At 35.4% G+C, this 16,547-nt stretch overlaps 1 protein-coding gene across 10 annotated transcripts in view; it reads right to left on the reverse strand.

Annotated features, from left to right (window-relative positions):
* Positions 1-16,136, reverse strand: part of Tut4 (terminal uridylyl transferase 4) — a 94,652-nt gene extending 78,516 nt beyond the window's left edge. For 3 of the 10 annotated variants that reach the window (XM_010610329.3, XM_010610327.3, XM_010610326.3), the window contains exons 1-2: positions 16,014-16,134; positions 1,204-2,091 (exon numbers count right to left, since the gene is read on the reverse strand). In XM_010610329.3, coding sequence (XP_010608631.1) covers positions 1,204-2,002 — 799 coding nt within the window. In that variant the 5' untranslated portion in view covers positions 2,003-2,091; positions 16,014-16,134. Of the gene's footprint in view, positions 1-1,203; positions 2,092-16,013 lie in introns of all 10 variants that reach the window. The other 7 variants (XM_010610335.3, XM_010610334.3, XM_010610333.3 and 4 more) reach the window with 4 other exon arrangements.
* Between the last annotated feature and the right edge of the window lie 411 nt (positions 16,137-16,547).

Genomic DNA, 16,547 nt, shown 5'->3' on the forward strand with positions numbered 1-16,547 from the left:
TATACACATAAAGACAATTCTATGGTAGTTTTTTAGAAAATGCTGTCAATATAGCACCAGATATGTATCACCAGAAATAAAAAGAACGCATTTCTGAACTCTATCAGTGTATCTCAAAGTATGGCAAATATGGTTAAGAGATATATTCTTTTTATTCTATATTAATGTAAGGCATTATTCTTTCAGGAAACAACATACATAGAAAACATTACTCCAAAAATTCAAAAAAATCAAGATTGAGTTCCTCAAAAGAGATGGACAACATTCCTAATTAAAGTCAGAAAACTAGAAAAAAAGAATTGTATAAATAGTTCAAGTAAACTGTAGCCATGTCCTAATTAATTTCTGCTTCCAGTTTTGTTCCTATCAAAGAATTTGCTGCACTGTAACCAAAATGATCGTTCTTCCTTGCTTAAAATTCTTCAATGGTTTCTCAAAACACTTCAGATAAAATTCTGTCACAACTTCTAAAACTCATCATCTAAAAGATGCCCCCATCAGGTGCATCTTTTGCCATTCTCCCTAACCCTCATTCTTATTCTAATCAGTAATACTGAGTTTCATTCATACAGTCTCACACTTAATATCATGCCCTTTCCAAAGTCAAAATCTTACAATTAAATCATGTGCTTTCTCAATTCTTCTAAGCTTTTGCCACAGAAAACTACTTATCTGTATATACCTCATCACAGTGGAATCTCCCATAAGGCCTACGGCTGTGTCTTTTCAGTTTTCCATTGTAAACACACGACTGGCATATAATAGGAATGTAATACATCCAAGTTTGGTGAATGAATAAGCAATATATTACTAAAGTCATTTAAAGAGTATGTGGGGATGAGAATGTCTTTCAAGGAGAAAGCACTTGCCTAGCCTGCATAAAGCCTTAAGTTTGATCCATAGCACTGAAAAATAGGTAAATAAAATAGAAGTGTATTTGGGCATGTCCAACCAATTAAAGACGTTACTAAATTTATAAGCGCAAAGCCTTTTTACCTACCATAATAAATGGAAAGTTATTTGTTTTGTTTTAGCTTTAAGAGCCATATTAGTAATGCCCTTCATGGAATTAAAGGAGGAATAATCTTAAAAACATTTACCATTCACACACACACACACACACACACACACACACACACACAGAAACACACACACACACTTCCCAAAAAAGGTGACTCACAGAATACTGTAATTTGTACTTACTTGAATCATCTGACATGTCTTCAATTCCTGAAGCACTATCATCAGAATCACCATTATTATCTGTTCGAGTTTGTTGCTTCTGAGATTGTGGTAATTTCTCAAGAGCAGATTTTTCTCTGTGTATAGTTTCAATAGTCACTTTGTTCACAGAAGTAAAGGAGCCTGGAATTTTTTTTCCAGTTTGTTGTGATTCCATTTGTCTCTTGTTTTCTCTCAAAAGTAAACTGGACACCTTTTCTGGGTCTGCTGCACTCATGTTGGCCACCTTTTCTAATTTCATCTGAGAACTAGGTGCTTTTTCTGCCTTCTTCTGTGAACTAAGTGCCCTTCCTACTGCTCCTGCTGCTGTTGCAGGTGAACAGGGCACTTTGTCTGCCTTTACTGGTAAATTAGGTGACTTTGGTGCTTTTTCTGCTTTTGCCTGTAAATTTGGTGCCTTTTCTAATTTTGCCTGTGAAATAGAACTAGGTATTTTTTCAGCTTTCACGGGTGAATTCGGTAATTTTTTTGCTTTGCAATGACTTTGATCTCGAAGAACTAACCCCAAATCTTTAGGACCTGGAACACTGGCAGCATTCACTTTCCATGATTTAACTTCTGTCTTCTCTACACAAGTATCATTTTGTTTGTTTTTTTTACTATTACTTCTGTTTGAAGGGCTGCTCACAATTTCTTTTATGGATTTATCATTTCTAGCTTTCAAGTTTTGATTAGTTACAACTTTAACTGTTTTGCTTTCTTCACAAATAACATTCTTTGGTTCATGATTTTCACTTTTAGAGGTCTTAGGAGTTTCCATTATTTGAAAACGTGCTTCTTTCCAATTGCAATATTGTAAAATGGCAGTTCCAGTAGTTTGGAGTATCAAATCCAGTTTAGGCAAGCAAACTATTGAATTAAAAATAAAATTTTTGTTAGTTAAAATGCAAAACTTTTGCACACCAAAAGAAATCTCCAATAGTGAAGAGACAACCCACAGAATGAGAAAAAAATTTTACCAGCTATTCCTCAAAAGACTAATACCTAAAAATATATTTTAAAACTCAAAAAAAAAGACTCCCCAAATTTAAAGACCCAATCTAAAAATGGGCATCTGAGATGAATAGACACTTCCCAGATAAAGTACGAATAGCAAATAAATATATTTAAAAAAAGTTTGACATCACAGGTCATTTGAGAAATGCAAATTAAAACAACAATGTGATTCCATCTCACTCCAGAAAGAATGGCTGTCATCAAGAAATCATCCAATAATAAATGCTGGAGGGACTGTGGGGGAAAAACAAGTGGGACTGTAAATTGGTATAACCACTGTGGTCATCAGTATGGAGATTCCTCAAAAACACCAAAATTAGAGGTTTCATTTGACCCAGCTATTCCCCTTCTTGATATCTTCTCAAGAAAAGTTAAAAGCATCATACCATAGTGATATATGAACACCCAAGTTTATAGCAGCACAAGTTGTAATAGCTAAGTGTTGGAAACAGCCCAGATACCCATCATCAGATGACTAGATAAAGAAAATGTGGTTCTTGCATATAATGGAGTATTTACAGTGCCATAAAGAAGGATAAACTTGAGACATTTTTAGGTAAATGGATGTACCTTAAGAACATAATTATAAGGGAAATAAATCACACATATATGTTTGAATATTACACTGTTTCTCTTGTGTGAGGAACCAAAGGGTAAGTTAAGTAAGGGCCTAAATGGATAATAGATATTGGAAAGTAGGAAGAAAATGTTTAAGGGGAACAAAGGCAGAGGAGAGGGGAAAGAGAAGGAAGGGAAAGAGAGAAACAAAAGATAATAGAAAGAAAAAACAAACAAGACTTTTGTACATAGGGAATGGAGGGTTGAAGGGAAGGGAGGGGAATGGGAAAAAAAGAATCAAAATACACTATGTATAGGTACAAATTCCCTCTGATGAATATGATCCCTCTCTCTCTCTCTCTCTCTCTCTCTCTCTCTCTCTCTCTCTCTCTCTCTCTCTCTCTCTCTCTCTCTCTCTCTCTCTCTCTCTCTCTCTCTCTCTCTCTCTCTCTCTCTCTCTCTCTCTCTCTCTCTCTCTCTCTCTCTCTCTCTCTCTCTCTCTCTCTCTCTCTCTCTCTCTCTCTCTCTCTCTCTCTCTCTATATATATATATATATAGTGTAACAATAAAATTAATTTTTAAAATAAAATAATATGCAATAGTGAGACATTAAAAACAATTGTTCTCAAAATTGAAGAAACAGTTTAAAAAACAGGAGTAATTGTGTTGAGAAACATTTAAAACACAAACTAAAAGTGAAAATACTGTCTCTTATTAAATTATTTCTGTATTAGAAATCTTTATATATTAATCAGAATTTTTCTTCCTGTTCACTTTGTCCCATACGCCTTAATTCAGTGCTACATCTCTAAAGAAGCATTAGTATATAAATAATTATATAATAATTATAGTCCTGACAAAAAAAATCAAACACTAAGGAATTAAAATGCAGCACTTTGGACCAGGATTTGGCTCAGTGACGCCACACCTACCTCATAAACACAAGGTCCTAAATTCGATGTACCACAGAAACAAAACAAAAACAAAAAAAGTAACACTTTGATTTCATTGGTTAATTTATTAAATTACAAATTTAGGAAAATGTCTGAAGTCATACAAATATTGGATAGGCCAGCTTTTTGTTACTATGACAAAATACCTCACACAAGCAGTTTAAAGGTGAAAAGGTTTATCTTTGCTCACGGTTTCAGTTCATAGCTGGTTGGCTCTACTGCTTTTAGGACTGTGGCAAGGCAGAAACATTATGACAGAGGTTTGGGCAAGGAAAGCTATTCACATCATGCAGCCAGGAAGCAGAAAGAAAGAACACCAGAAAAGGAGTCAAGGGGCCAAGAGACCAAATATAGTCCCCCCAAGATCTGGCCCCTGTGATCTATTCCCTTCAACCAGGACCCACCTCCTAATAGCACGTTCAACTATGATCTTATCAATGGATTAATCCTTTGATGAAGTTAGGGTCCTCACAATCCAATCACCTCTCTAGGAAAACAATCGATCAAGCTGACAAGATTATCACAAACATGCATTGTATAAACACAAAATATTACCTAAAAGGCTTAGAACATATCATTTATTCCCAACCATCTGTATATGCAAAGTGTATCTCCAGAAAAAACTTAGGCTTGCCAATGCATTACTTTTACCTAGATTTTATAATTCCTGTTCATAGTAGAGTCCTCTATACTGTACTGTCTACCTTTGATCTGTCCAGATTTTAATACCATCTTGTCTTTTTTTTTTTCCCCCTAGTACCGGGGATCAAACTCAGGACCTTGTGCTTACCAGACAGGCGTGATGTCAATGAGCTAAATCCCCATCCCCAAATAGGCTCTTAAAAATAAAGTTAAATTAAAAAGTAGGCTCTTTGCTGGGAGGGGTAGCACACATTTATAATTGCAGCACTCAGGAGGCTGAGGTAGAAGGATTGCCATGCATTCCAGGCCAGCCTGGGCTACACAGTGAGTTCAAGGCCAGCAAGGACTACACAGAGAGGCCTTGTTTCAAAAAATGAAAACTAAAAATAAAAGATAGGGCTTTTTTTCTAAGTTATTATACAATATTTTAAGAAATTATGATAATTAAAATTTAAGTCAAAACCATACTGGATTTCATCAATTTTTGGACCAATCTTTTCCAATAAAAGCTATAGCAATTTATACCTGTAAAAGAATGCTTTTGTTCCTAGTTTTTCAAAAACTGAATCTGTTTAATTAGTATATTAACCACTGATAGTTAATGTTAATAATGATTAATATTTGTTAATTATTTTTTGTTTCTTTGTTTTTTGAGACAGGGTCTCACTATGTAGTTCAGACTGCTCTGGAACTCACTGTGTAGTCCAGGCTCATCTCGAACTCACAGCAATCCTCCTGCCTCAGCCCCCCAAGTGCTGGGATTATAGGTGTGTACCACCACAGCTGGATGTTAATTAAATTTTAATTTAAAAATAACACTATTATTCTTAATAAGTTATCTTACACAATTATCAAAAGAACTATCCAAATGAATGATTATTCCTAAATTCTTGTAGAAACGAAAACAAGTTCCTTGAAAAAAATAAAGTACTTGCCTGGCGGCACATGTCTATAATTCCAGCACCACTATAGGTGGCTGAGGCAGAAAGACTGCAAGTTTAAGCTTAGCCTAGGCAACTTAGTGACTTAGTGAGACCTCAAAATAAAAAATGAAAAAGGCTGGGGATGTAACCCTGCAAAAACCCTGGATTCAATCGCCAGCACCATAGATGGATAGACAGATAAATAAATAATTTTAAATGAAAAATAAAAATGGGCTCTTTCTAAAAGATCAGTTTTACATTATCTAGGAACTAAAATATTTTTCTAGTACTATTCTAATAATTGTTTAATAATTTTGTAGATATCTTACAAAAGTCATAAAGACTTCTTATATCATTAATCCACAAATTTGTTTATGAACATGACAAAAGCACTATAGCCCCACCTATTCAGGAGGTTAAGGTAAGAGGGCCAAAAGTTCAAGGCCAGCCTGGACAACTTACCAGGACCCTGTCTTAAAGACAAAAAAGAGCTGGGGATGTAGTTCAAAGGTAGAGTGCTTGCACTGCAAGCACAAGGCTTTGGGTTCAATCCCCAGTACAACAAAAACTCTGTAATCAAGTCTGTATATATAAATAAAAGCTACAACTATGAAAAATAGTTAATGTGTGCTAGAGAGGAGTTTAAGATTCAGAAAATTGCCAAGTTTCACATTAAGTAAATAATTCTTTTCATTAAACTAAAAGTACATTTAAATTGTGAGTAGTGTTATGAAAAAACAAACTATACTTCTTTCCTAACATTCCCTTCCTTTCTGATAACAGTAGCAAATGTTTTATTGCCTCAAAAAAGTAATTTTTTGAGGTAATTTTACAACAAAATTAACTCTTCAATTTTTTGAAGCTATTAAGGTTACAAAGTTTCCCTCAAAAAAAGCTGTAATTACTAGAAATGAAGTATTCTTTGAGGAAACAGGATTTTGAAAATAAGGCTCAGTGCTTTCCCAGTGCACATTGTTAGCAAAATCGGTTCAACCAAAAATATGTCAGTCCTACTTTATAATTCCTGGTTACATTTTTAGAATGTGGCAAATGGATCTTAAATGAGATTCTAACTTTAGCCCAATTATACATATCTTTATTAATTATCAAGAAAATGCTGAGTCCCCTGTACCCTGCCTCACACACATACTGAGTATTGAACCCAGGTCCCTCACACTAAATTATATACCAGCCCTTTTTTATTTTTTATTTTTGAGACAGGGTCTGCCTAAGTTTCTGGACTCAAGACTTTTGATCCTCTGCTTCTGCCTCCCACAGTGCTGAGATTACATATGTGTGTCATTTTCTTTTGTAGTTCTATTTAGAAGAGCAAAGCATTTAGAATATATTTCATTTCATTTTAAAATAAATCATTAAGACACCACATCGGTCCACTTCTACTTCTAGTTCTAATCATCTTTGGTCCTGCGTGCATTCATCCAATGCTAGTTATTTACCAGACATTCAAAATCACAATTAAAAGACTATGTACCCCAGACTGTTTTTCACACCCCTCTTTTCCTACTTCCACTGTCAGCAAAAACTGGAATTATTTCAGTGGAAGCTTGACGCCTTTCTGTAACCTTCCATTGTTTAATTAGCCAACTGGCCTCCAGATCTGAGGCTTGATTCTTGAAAGAATTGTTTGGCTATATTAGCTTAAAAGGTTTACCCAGAATAAATGCTGCATAATTAATGGAAAACTAATCACAATTAATGCAGTTAATGATGCTTAGTGTACTGCCAAATGACCTAGCTCAAAAGCTACCCCACCCTCATCTTATCTTTGAAGACAGAAGTCTGAAGACTAGAAGCTCCTCTTCAGGTGGACTGACTAAAAACAGCTGGATGTAAAATGACTGTCAGAATCACCATTAAACAACCTCTAACTTCAGAATCCAATTTCAATAAATGGCACACCTACCAAACACCATGGCAGGAAGCAACCAGACCATAAAAGGAATGAAAAGAGGTAGTACCTGAGTCCTGGGAAATATCTACCTATTCCAGAAAAATACATGAATATTCCTCCCCTTTGTTAGCATATTCCTCCCTTCATTTTTTCCCCCTCTATGACTTCCCCACCCTCAACAGGTGGAGCTGATTTCCAATCTAGACTGCCACTTCTGCATTCTATGACCATTGAATAAACATAGGATGCTGTCACCCAAGTTCAATTTGGCTTTCTGGCTTCCCTACACCAACTAGGAAAAGATCTCTTTTGGGGTCTCTCCCTTCTGAACGAAAGCAAACAACAATTTTTGAGTAACATTTTACTTTCCATGGAATAGAGAAAGACAGACTATTTCAAAGTGTAATTACAGAAAGCTATATGAGCTGGGTGTGGTGGCTCACACTTATAATCCCAGCACTTGGGAGGCTGAGGGAGGAAGATTGCCAAGAGTTCAAAACCAGCCTGGGGTACACAGGGAGTTCAAGGTCAGTCTAAACTATATAGTCAGACACTGTCTCAAAAAAAGAAGAAAGAAAGAAAGAAAAAAAACTCCTTGAGAAGCTTCTACTGCTTTTTAAAACAAATTATATAAAGAACCAATTTCACCTAAGGCCTCCAATCACTGAGGCTCAGAAGCCTCTGGGTGACTCTGAACAACTACAAAGAAAAAAAATACTGAATCAGTTATTTGTGAACTGCAAAATGAATAACTGAACCAGCTAGATTTACATTTACTCCAACTTAAAGAAATTATGATTCTATGCAAATCATAAAACAGAGTGATGCTAATGCTGGTCAGGTTCTGGTAATTTTACAAATTACAGAAAATTGCCAGGAACTTCCTAGGCTCCATAAATAAAAGCATTTTCTTTAGACACTCAATAAATTTGTTAAATGAATTAATAAAAAATTAGCTTGAATTATTAATTGTTCACACTTCAAAAGTAATACAAAAACTCCAAAAGATGTTTAACTACATCATATTTTTTGCTGTCTACAACAACCAAAAAATGTTTTTAATGCCTTAACCTAGCCCTCCACTTTCCTATCCAGGTTAAGTTAAAGTATGCTGCCTCTTACTAATTTTCTTACCTTTCTTATATCACTTAACACTTGAAATTATTTATATGTTTACTTTCTATTCAGACTAGAGAATTTTTTTTTCAAATCTGCTAAGAACAAGCACTGGCACCATTCAAAAAAGTCTATAGTACTACAACTGCACAGTCTCCTTACCAACTCCCAATTTTTCCCCTCAGAATCAACTACTTAACTTGTAGCTGTTTCTTCCAGGATTTACCCCCCTATTTCAAAATAACATGTTTAAGACAGTACTTCTTACTTCATTCTAGTGTTATATATATATGCTATCTCAATGAGTCCTCCTGGAAACAAGACAAAACTGCATACAAGCATTCCCAACTATTAAGGTTTGGATATGGTTTGAGTGTGTCCCTCAAAGTGCTGGAAGCTTGGTCCTCAGGCGGCATTGCCAAAAGGTGGTTGTTTTAAGAGGCAGGGCCCAGTGACAAATAATTAGGTCACTGAGGGTATCACACTCAGAAAGAATTAATATAGCTCTTGTGAAGAAAACCAAAATTGGTTCCCTTGACAGAAAGCTGTTATATAAATAGCAAGCCCAGACCCTGAATATTTCTGGTTCCCTGTCTTACATGTGATCTGCTGCTCTCACATGTACTCTTCTCCGTAAGGCCACATGCCATGTTGTCAGGTAGCCAGAAGACCCTCATCTAAGCCAAGGAGATGATAGTGTCACACTCTTGAATCTCTAGATCTGTTGGCTAACTAAACCTTTTTTCTTTATAAAGTACTCACCCTCCATTATTTTGTTATAGGAACAGAAAACAGACTAATACACAACCTTACCCCCATCCTCCTAGGATGATGATTATTATTCAGAGCTGAGTCAAATATTATACTATTTGCAGATTAAAATTAAAATTCATTTTATTTTTCCAGGAACATGACTGGACTACCCTTCCCAACATTTTGTTTTCTTTCATTTGTTCTTTCTTTCTCTCTCTTTCCTTTCATTTTTTATTTTTTCTTGATACCAGGAATCAAACACTGGCTTGCCCAGCAGGCACTGTGCTGCTGAGCTATATCCTCAGCTTATTTCCCAATGTTTTCTGCAGTTAGGTGTGGCCTCATGATCCAGTTCTTACCTCCTAATTAGATAAAATTCTCAACCATCCAGCTTCAATCATTTAACCAACAATTATGTTCTAATTCAGACCAATGAGTTTCAAACTTCTGTGCATAAGAATTAATTCTTAAACATAAGTTAGGGTGAGTCTTGACATTCTGCATTTCTTACACATTCGGGTGATACACACACTGATAGCCTGATGGACAATATAATCGGTGGAACTTAGGCCACTAAATGACCGCATTTAACAAGCTACTCTTCTAGATCACTAATCTAGGAAGTATTACATGAGAAAGGAATAAAACTTTGTTAAGCCACTATATTATTGTATCTAGCCTTGTGACTAAAGTTAGTATTCTTTTTTGGGGTATTTTTTATTTTTACCTAAAATTAATTACTACCTCCATGTTTAGCTTTTTTACATATCAATAATTCTTTGACAGAACTACAAATATTGTCTCAGTATGCTCAAAGCATTAAGTAATCTGTCTCTGTCATTGTTGTTCTCTCCTTGGACATATCTTTTATTAGGACTTTTCTAGAACTAATAGACTTCTACCATAGCTGTCACAGAAGAATTCATTTTACTATCATCATACCAATTCCCTTCCCCTCTCTCATGTTAGCCTGTTTTCTTTCATGGTTTACTTCCTCATTTTTGATGACGCACATCTTCCAATAGCTTTCCAAGAAAGGGACCAGAAAAAATCTTGTTCAACTTTTGATATTTCTATGTAAAGGGACATTCACTATCATAAAATCTCTGACCTCTTTCCACTCTTCTCTTTCAGGCCAGGGATTTAGTTCAGTGGCACTGCGCCTATCTTGCAAGCAGAAAGTCCTGAGTTTGATCGCTGGTACTGGGGGAAAAAAGAAATGATGTGGCCAAAGTCTAAACTCTTCCTTTCTTTTACCATTCAGGATCCTACTATCAAAAGGAAAGAAAATTCCACTTTCCTCCTTCAAACCTTAACTTTTACAGAAGTCTCACATAATACCTGCAGTTGTCTAGTTCTGCCTGTGCCTAAAAGGTAAGTCTGCCTAATTCTCACATCCATTATTAAACTATATAAAAACATAAGCCCCATTTTCCAGATTGTAATTTATTAATAATAAAAATGATATTCTGGCCTCCAGGTTTCTTTTGCCTCACTCAACTTGTTTATAATTCAAGAAGAGAAACAGTTCCAGTTATTGGATTTCTACAAACTAATGCTGTAGTAAGTAAATTTTATAACTTTAGATATCTAAAATGCCTTTATTCTACCTCGTATTGTGTTTACTTAACTATAAAATTCTCAAAATGGTTTGCTCAAAATTTTATATATTCCTTTTCACTAATTTCTAATTTATATAGCTATTACTGAGAAAATTCTTACTCTCTTTTTTAAATTGACCATTTTTTCCCCTCTGGGTTAATCTTTAGAATAGTAACTTTATTGGGAGGCTGAGGCAGGAAGATCGCTGTGAGTTCAAGACCAGCCTGAGCTACACAGTGAGTTCCAGGTCCTTCTCAACTACATAGTGAGACCCTGTCTCAAAAAAAAAAAAAAAAAAAAAAAAAAAAAAGAACAATATCTTTAGCACAGTGGTCTAGATAATTCCAAATGATAAGCTTTGTACCTACTCCTTCATTCATTTTACTGGGTATTCAGTCAGTTCTTTTAATTTCTGATATATTTTATTTCTGGAAAAAAATTTTATACTATAGTTCCTATGGCATCCTTCTTTTTATCTTTTCAGTTCTCCTTCTCTAGATATCTATTAATTAAAATTTGGTCCTCCTAAATTAACCTTCCAATTTTCTTATCATTTCTCTCCATTTTCCCAATTTTCTTTATTTTCCTCCTCCTTGGTGGTTTCCTAAACGTTATCTTCCAATTCTTCTACCACATTTTTATTTATAAGATTTTTCTCACTTATTATCCTTCTTAAAACACTGACCTTGATTCACGGTTATAATCTCTCACAAGAACACTAACAGTTTTTCTGAAATTTTGGGGGCTATATTTTATTTCCTAGGTTCCTTAGTTCTTTTCTTCCTCCAAAGTATACCTAAATATGCATAATAGAAGTCACAGGAGAAGGCTGGGGATTTAGCTCAGTCGTTCCCCAGCCTCCCAAGCACAAGGTCCTGAGTTAGATCCCTGGTATCAAAAAGAAAACACACACACACACACACACACACACACACACACACATACACACACGCTGTGCATGCGCCCAGAAGTCACAGGAGGAAGAGAGAGAACAGTGAAGAAAAGAATTTGATTGGGTTGGAAATTAAGCTCACTGGCACTACACCTGCCTTGCAAGTGCAAGGTCCTGAGTTCAATCCCTGGTACCAAAAAAAAAAAAAAATTTTTTTTTTTTTTTTTGAAGAAACAGTGGCCAAAACTTCTCAAATCTGATGAAAGACTCAACTATTCATATCCAAGCTCAATAAACTCCAAACAGAATAAATCCAAAAGAAATCCACATTGAGTTCAATCCCTAGTACCACACAAAAAGAAAAACAGATTGACACTAATATACATTATAGTCAAATTGTCAATACCCAAACAAAATATAAGCAAGAGATTTTAACTCATCAAACACAAAGGTTACAAACTAGGTTTTTCATAAGAAGCCACAGAGGTCTCCAAAGCTCAATAAGATATAAATCCTGAAAGGGGGAAAAAAATGTCAAAAAAGAATTCCCTAGCCAGCAAAATTATCCTCCCAAGAATAAAGGGCAGAGAAGGGAAAAGAAGGAAGGCAAAGAGAAGCAAAAAGAATTAAGATGTGTCATGTACACACATCAACTCACAATGAGTGTAGAATCATCATGTATTGCAAACATGAATTAAAAAAAAAAAAAAAAAAGATGAATGAAAGGGAAGCCGGGCATGATGATGCACATAATTTGGGCACTCAAGAAGCTGAGAAAGGATTGTGAGTTTAAGGCCAACTTGGATTATATAACAAGTTTAAGGCCACCCTGGACTGTAGAGTAAATAGCAAAACACTGTCTCAAAAAACATAAATAAATAAAAATAAGGGCCAGGGATTTAGCTCAGTGGTTCTGCCAACCTGCCTTGCAAGCGGAAGGTCCCAAGTTTGATCCCAAGTACCAATAAATTAATTAATTAATTATTTTAAAGAATGAAGGAGAAATTGTATTTCCAGATAAAACCAACAAAATTCACTACCAGTAGACCTGCACTGTGAGAAATACCAAAATGTGATTTTGTGTTTCTTTGTTGGAAATGAGGTCTTGCTGTGTTACCTAAGCTGGACTTAACTACTGGACACAAGTGGTCTTCCCAAGACATCAGTCTCCCATGAAGCTGGTACTATAGGCATCTACCATTGTCCCTGACTCCCAAAATGAGTTCTCAAGATTGAAAGGGAATAATAATAGAGAATAACTAAAAATAAATAAACAAAAAGAAGTAGAAAACATTACTAGATTTAACCACCTAAGTAAAAACAAAAGTCAATTATTGTATTTTTTGGTTTGTAACTCTTGGGTTTTTCTTTTTATATAATTTAAAAGACATATAAATAAAAATAGCTATAAACCTAAATTAATGGACACAAAATATATTAAAGTATAAAATTATGTGCCACATAAGGTTTCAGTCAATGACAAAGCACACTCAGGACAAGAGTCTCATAAAATTATGATAGTGACATCATAGATGTCTTAAGTTTGTGTAAATATATGCTAATGTTTGTACAGTGAGAAAAATGCCTAATAACACCAAGCATGGAGGCACACAACAATACTCACAGTACTCAGAAGGCTGAGGTAGAAGCACCACCTTAAGGTGAGTTAAGAGATCAGCGGGGGCTATGTAGTGGGTTCACGGATGGACTGAATTACATAGAAAGATCCTGTCTCAAAACCAAATCCAAATGCCTAATAACATCTTTCTTAAAACATATCCCCATCATTATGATATCCATGACAAAAAAAATATAAAAGGGGAAAGACAAAGAGGTTTAGGAACACAGCATATACTATTAAAACTTGGAATTGTACAAACTAAATAGTTTAAAACTGAACTAAATAGGGCTGAGGATTTAGCTCAGTGGCATTGTGCCTGCCTATCAAGCACAGACCCCAGAGTGCAATTCCCAGTACCACAAAAAAAAAAAGAAGACAAGGGAAGGATTTGAATAATCTTCCCAACAGCAGAATAGATTCAATCCACAATGCACAAGTACCATGACTGACAAATAAATGCTCTTGTTCTAAAGAAAGGGGGTGGGGGTGAATGACCAAGAAATTGTATATATTTCCTTATGTCACACTTCCCTAAATTATTGAACCATTTGTGCTAAAAATGATTACATAAAAGGAAAGAGAAGAATAGCACAATTCATAGTTCCTTATTCTTTCCACCCTGCTTTATAGTGTTGCTAGAATATTCAAGTATCAAGAAGTGACATAAAACAGTTGGGTAAGTTTTACATAGCCATTTCCACTGTTCTAGTAAGAATGAAACACAGATACACGTACTAGCTATGAAATACCAGCAATTCTACATTTGAATTCAAAATTGGCACTGCACAATATAAATGAACAGTGTATTTCATAATTTATAATTTTAATTTTACTCCATTTGAATGACATTAAAAGTAAATTTAAAACACTACAAGAGAAAGCATACAAGAAAGGAAAACACTATATTTTAGTGCCTCTAGTGGCAGGTACCCTCTTCTGCTTTTTAAACAAAAAGCCCTGTCTGCATTTTCACTTTGCATTAGGCCCTGCAAATTAGGAAGCTGAGACTATATTTTTTCAGGTAAACAAATATAATCTGGCATTAAATAACAAACCTTAGTTGTGATCATTCATATATAAAGTGCTAGGTTAAGAAATAGGGATACAGGGGCCAGGGATTTAGCTCAGTGGTTCCGCCGCCTGCCTTGCAAGCGCACAAGGACCCAAGTTCGATCCCCAGTACCAAAAAAAAAAGAAAGAAAGAGATAGGGATACAAAAATAAATAAAAGATTCATATCTAAAAGAAGAAAAAGTCACAAAAACAAATAAAGTCAACATAATGTAAACCATACTATGAAAACCCAAAGGAAAAGCCTTACAAACCCTTCATCATGAAGTAATTAAACTGAAATAGAATTTTCTAGTTAGTAAATGACATAAGAAGAGATATTTCCGGGGCTATAACAGCAAGTCAGAGCACAATTAGCATTTAGAAAGTTTCTTCTGCTTTTTGACAGAGTATTAGCAGAAAGTAGTGTAACTGAAGATACAACCAAAGGAGGCAGTATGCATCCAGAAAAGTCTCAAGGAAAAGTACTACAAGCAACAATGTTGCATTATTAGTTTTTAAAGGAAAAGGGCAGAGAGAATCAAGCAGTTAAAGTCTGAAGATAAAAGTTCTTTTCCCAAAATATGGGAAATAAAAAAGATTAATGAAAGAGATTATTTCTTAGAGATAGTGGCATTCTTGGAAAGTATGCATACTGAAATTAATCACTACTGGAATGTCATCACCTGAAGCTGCTAATTCCTCTGAAGGTCTAAAATCCTTTATCATGTACATACACATCTCTTATAAAGGAATATCTAAATTAAAAAGAAGGCAGATGTGGTGGCACACACCTATAATCCCAGCACTCAGGCTGGGGAAGGAGGATCGCCATGAGTTCAAGGCCAGCCTGAACTACATGGTGAGATCCTGTCTCCAAAAAAAAATTGTTTTTAATTAATTAAAAGGAAGAGGAGGAAAAAATTCTAATACCTAAGATGAGATGAACAAACAAAATGTGTTCACAAACCCTGAGATTTTTCAGGACCACTGAATAGCATGCACAATGATAAATTTGGAATGTAAATTGGTGCACACATTTGCATTGTGAGTTGAGTTTACCCACTGGCAAAAACAGATTGTTTCTCTCTCCTCTCTGTCTCTCTGTTTCTCATTTGTGTGTCTGTGTGTGTGTGTGTGTGTGTGTGTGTGTGTGTGTGTGTGTGTCTTATATAAGACAGGTTCTCACCATGTAGTCTAAACTGGCCTCTTCAGGCTGAGATTACAGCACCACGCCCAAAAGAGAAACAATAGATTTCTATGAGTGTCAGTTTCTGCTTCAGATTACAGAACAAGACAGTGAAAATGCAAAGAACAGCCGGGCGTGGTGGCTCACACCTGTAATCCCAGCACTCAGAGGCTGAGGCAGGAGGATCACTGTGAGTTCGAGACCAGCCTAGGCTACATAGTGAGTTCAGGGTCAGACTCAACTACACAGTGAGACCCTGTCTCAAACCTCCCCCCCCAAAAAAAGGAAAGAATAGACAGTTTTTAAAAAAAAGTACTCAGCCACAGCAGTGAAATTCATTAAAAGGTTATTTGGGTCTTACTGGGTTTAATTTTTGTTGAGGGGAGCTATATTAAAAAGTTACATTAAAAGTTTTTCCTGAAAAACAGTTCAGATTCTTCAATTTGCTAATAAGCACTGTAAATCTCTAGGAGAGATATAACTTGCAATATATCTCAGACTCGACTACATAAGCCTTTGGGAGGTGAGGAGGTTGAGACAAGGTCTTGCTGTGTTTCAAGCTCACCTGGCACTTACTATGTGGACCAAGCCGGCCTTGAACTCCAGGCAAAGCTCCTGCCTCAGCCTCCAAAGTGCTGAGATTGCAGGCATGCCACCATGTCCAACCACAAGCCTTTTTTGCCAACAGCAGCTATCAGTACCCCAAAGATCTGTAAAACAAGTTTTAATTTAAAAGCCTTATAAAATAGAAAGCCAACAGTGAGAAAAGCAAATATTTTAACAGTAGAGGGTAAAACAATAACAATGTTAGAAACAGTAAAAAAATAAAATAAAATAAAAACTGGCTAGACTACTGCCAAGCTATGTTAAAGGTACAGATAAACATATAAATCACCAACACCATTCATATAATTCACAGATATTTAAATTCAAACTGGGTAGAGGATTTACAGATGAATACTTCCATGGGGTAAGGAATACAACAGTAATGCTGCTGGTACAGCAAAAGGATAAAGCCAAAAGAGGTTATATATACAGAGAAATTAAGATAGATCAGAACACTAAAACTATGAAAGATGCATATATAGAAAATTTAGAA

This window comes from Fukomys damarensis, unplaced genomic scaffold (genome assembly GCF_012274545.1).
Source record: "Fukomys damarensis isolate Sample0158 unplaced genomic scaffold, DMR_v1.0_HiC HiC_scaffold_23, whole genome shotgun sequence".
In the NCBI taxonomy this organism is placed as follows: domain Eukaryota; kingdom Metazoa; phylum Chordata; class Mammalia; order Rodentia; family Bathyergidae; genus Fukomys; species Fukomys damarensis.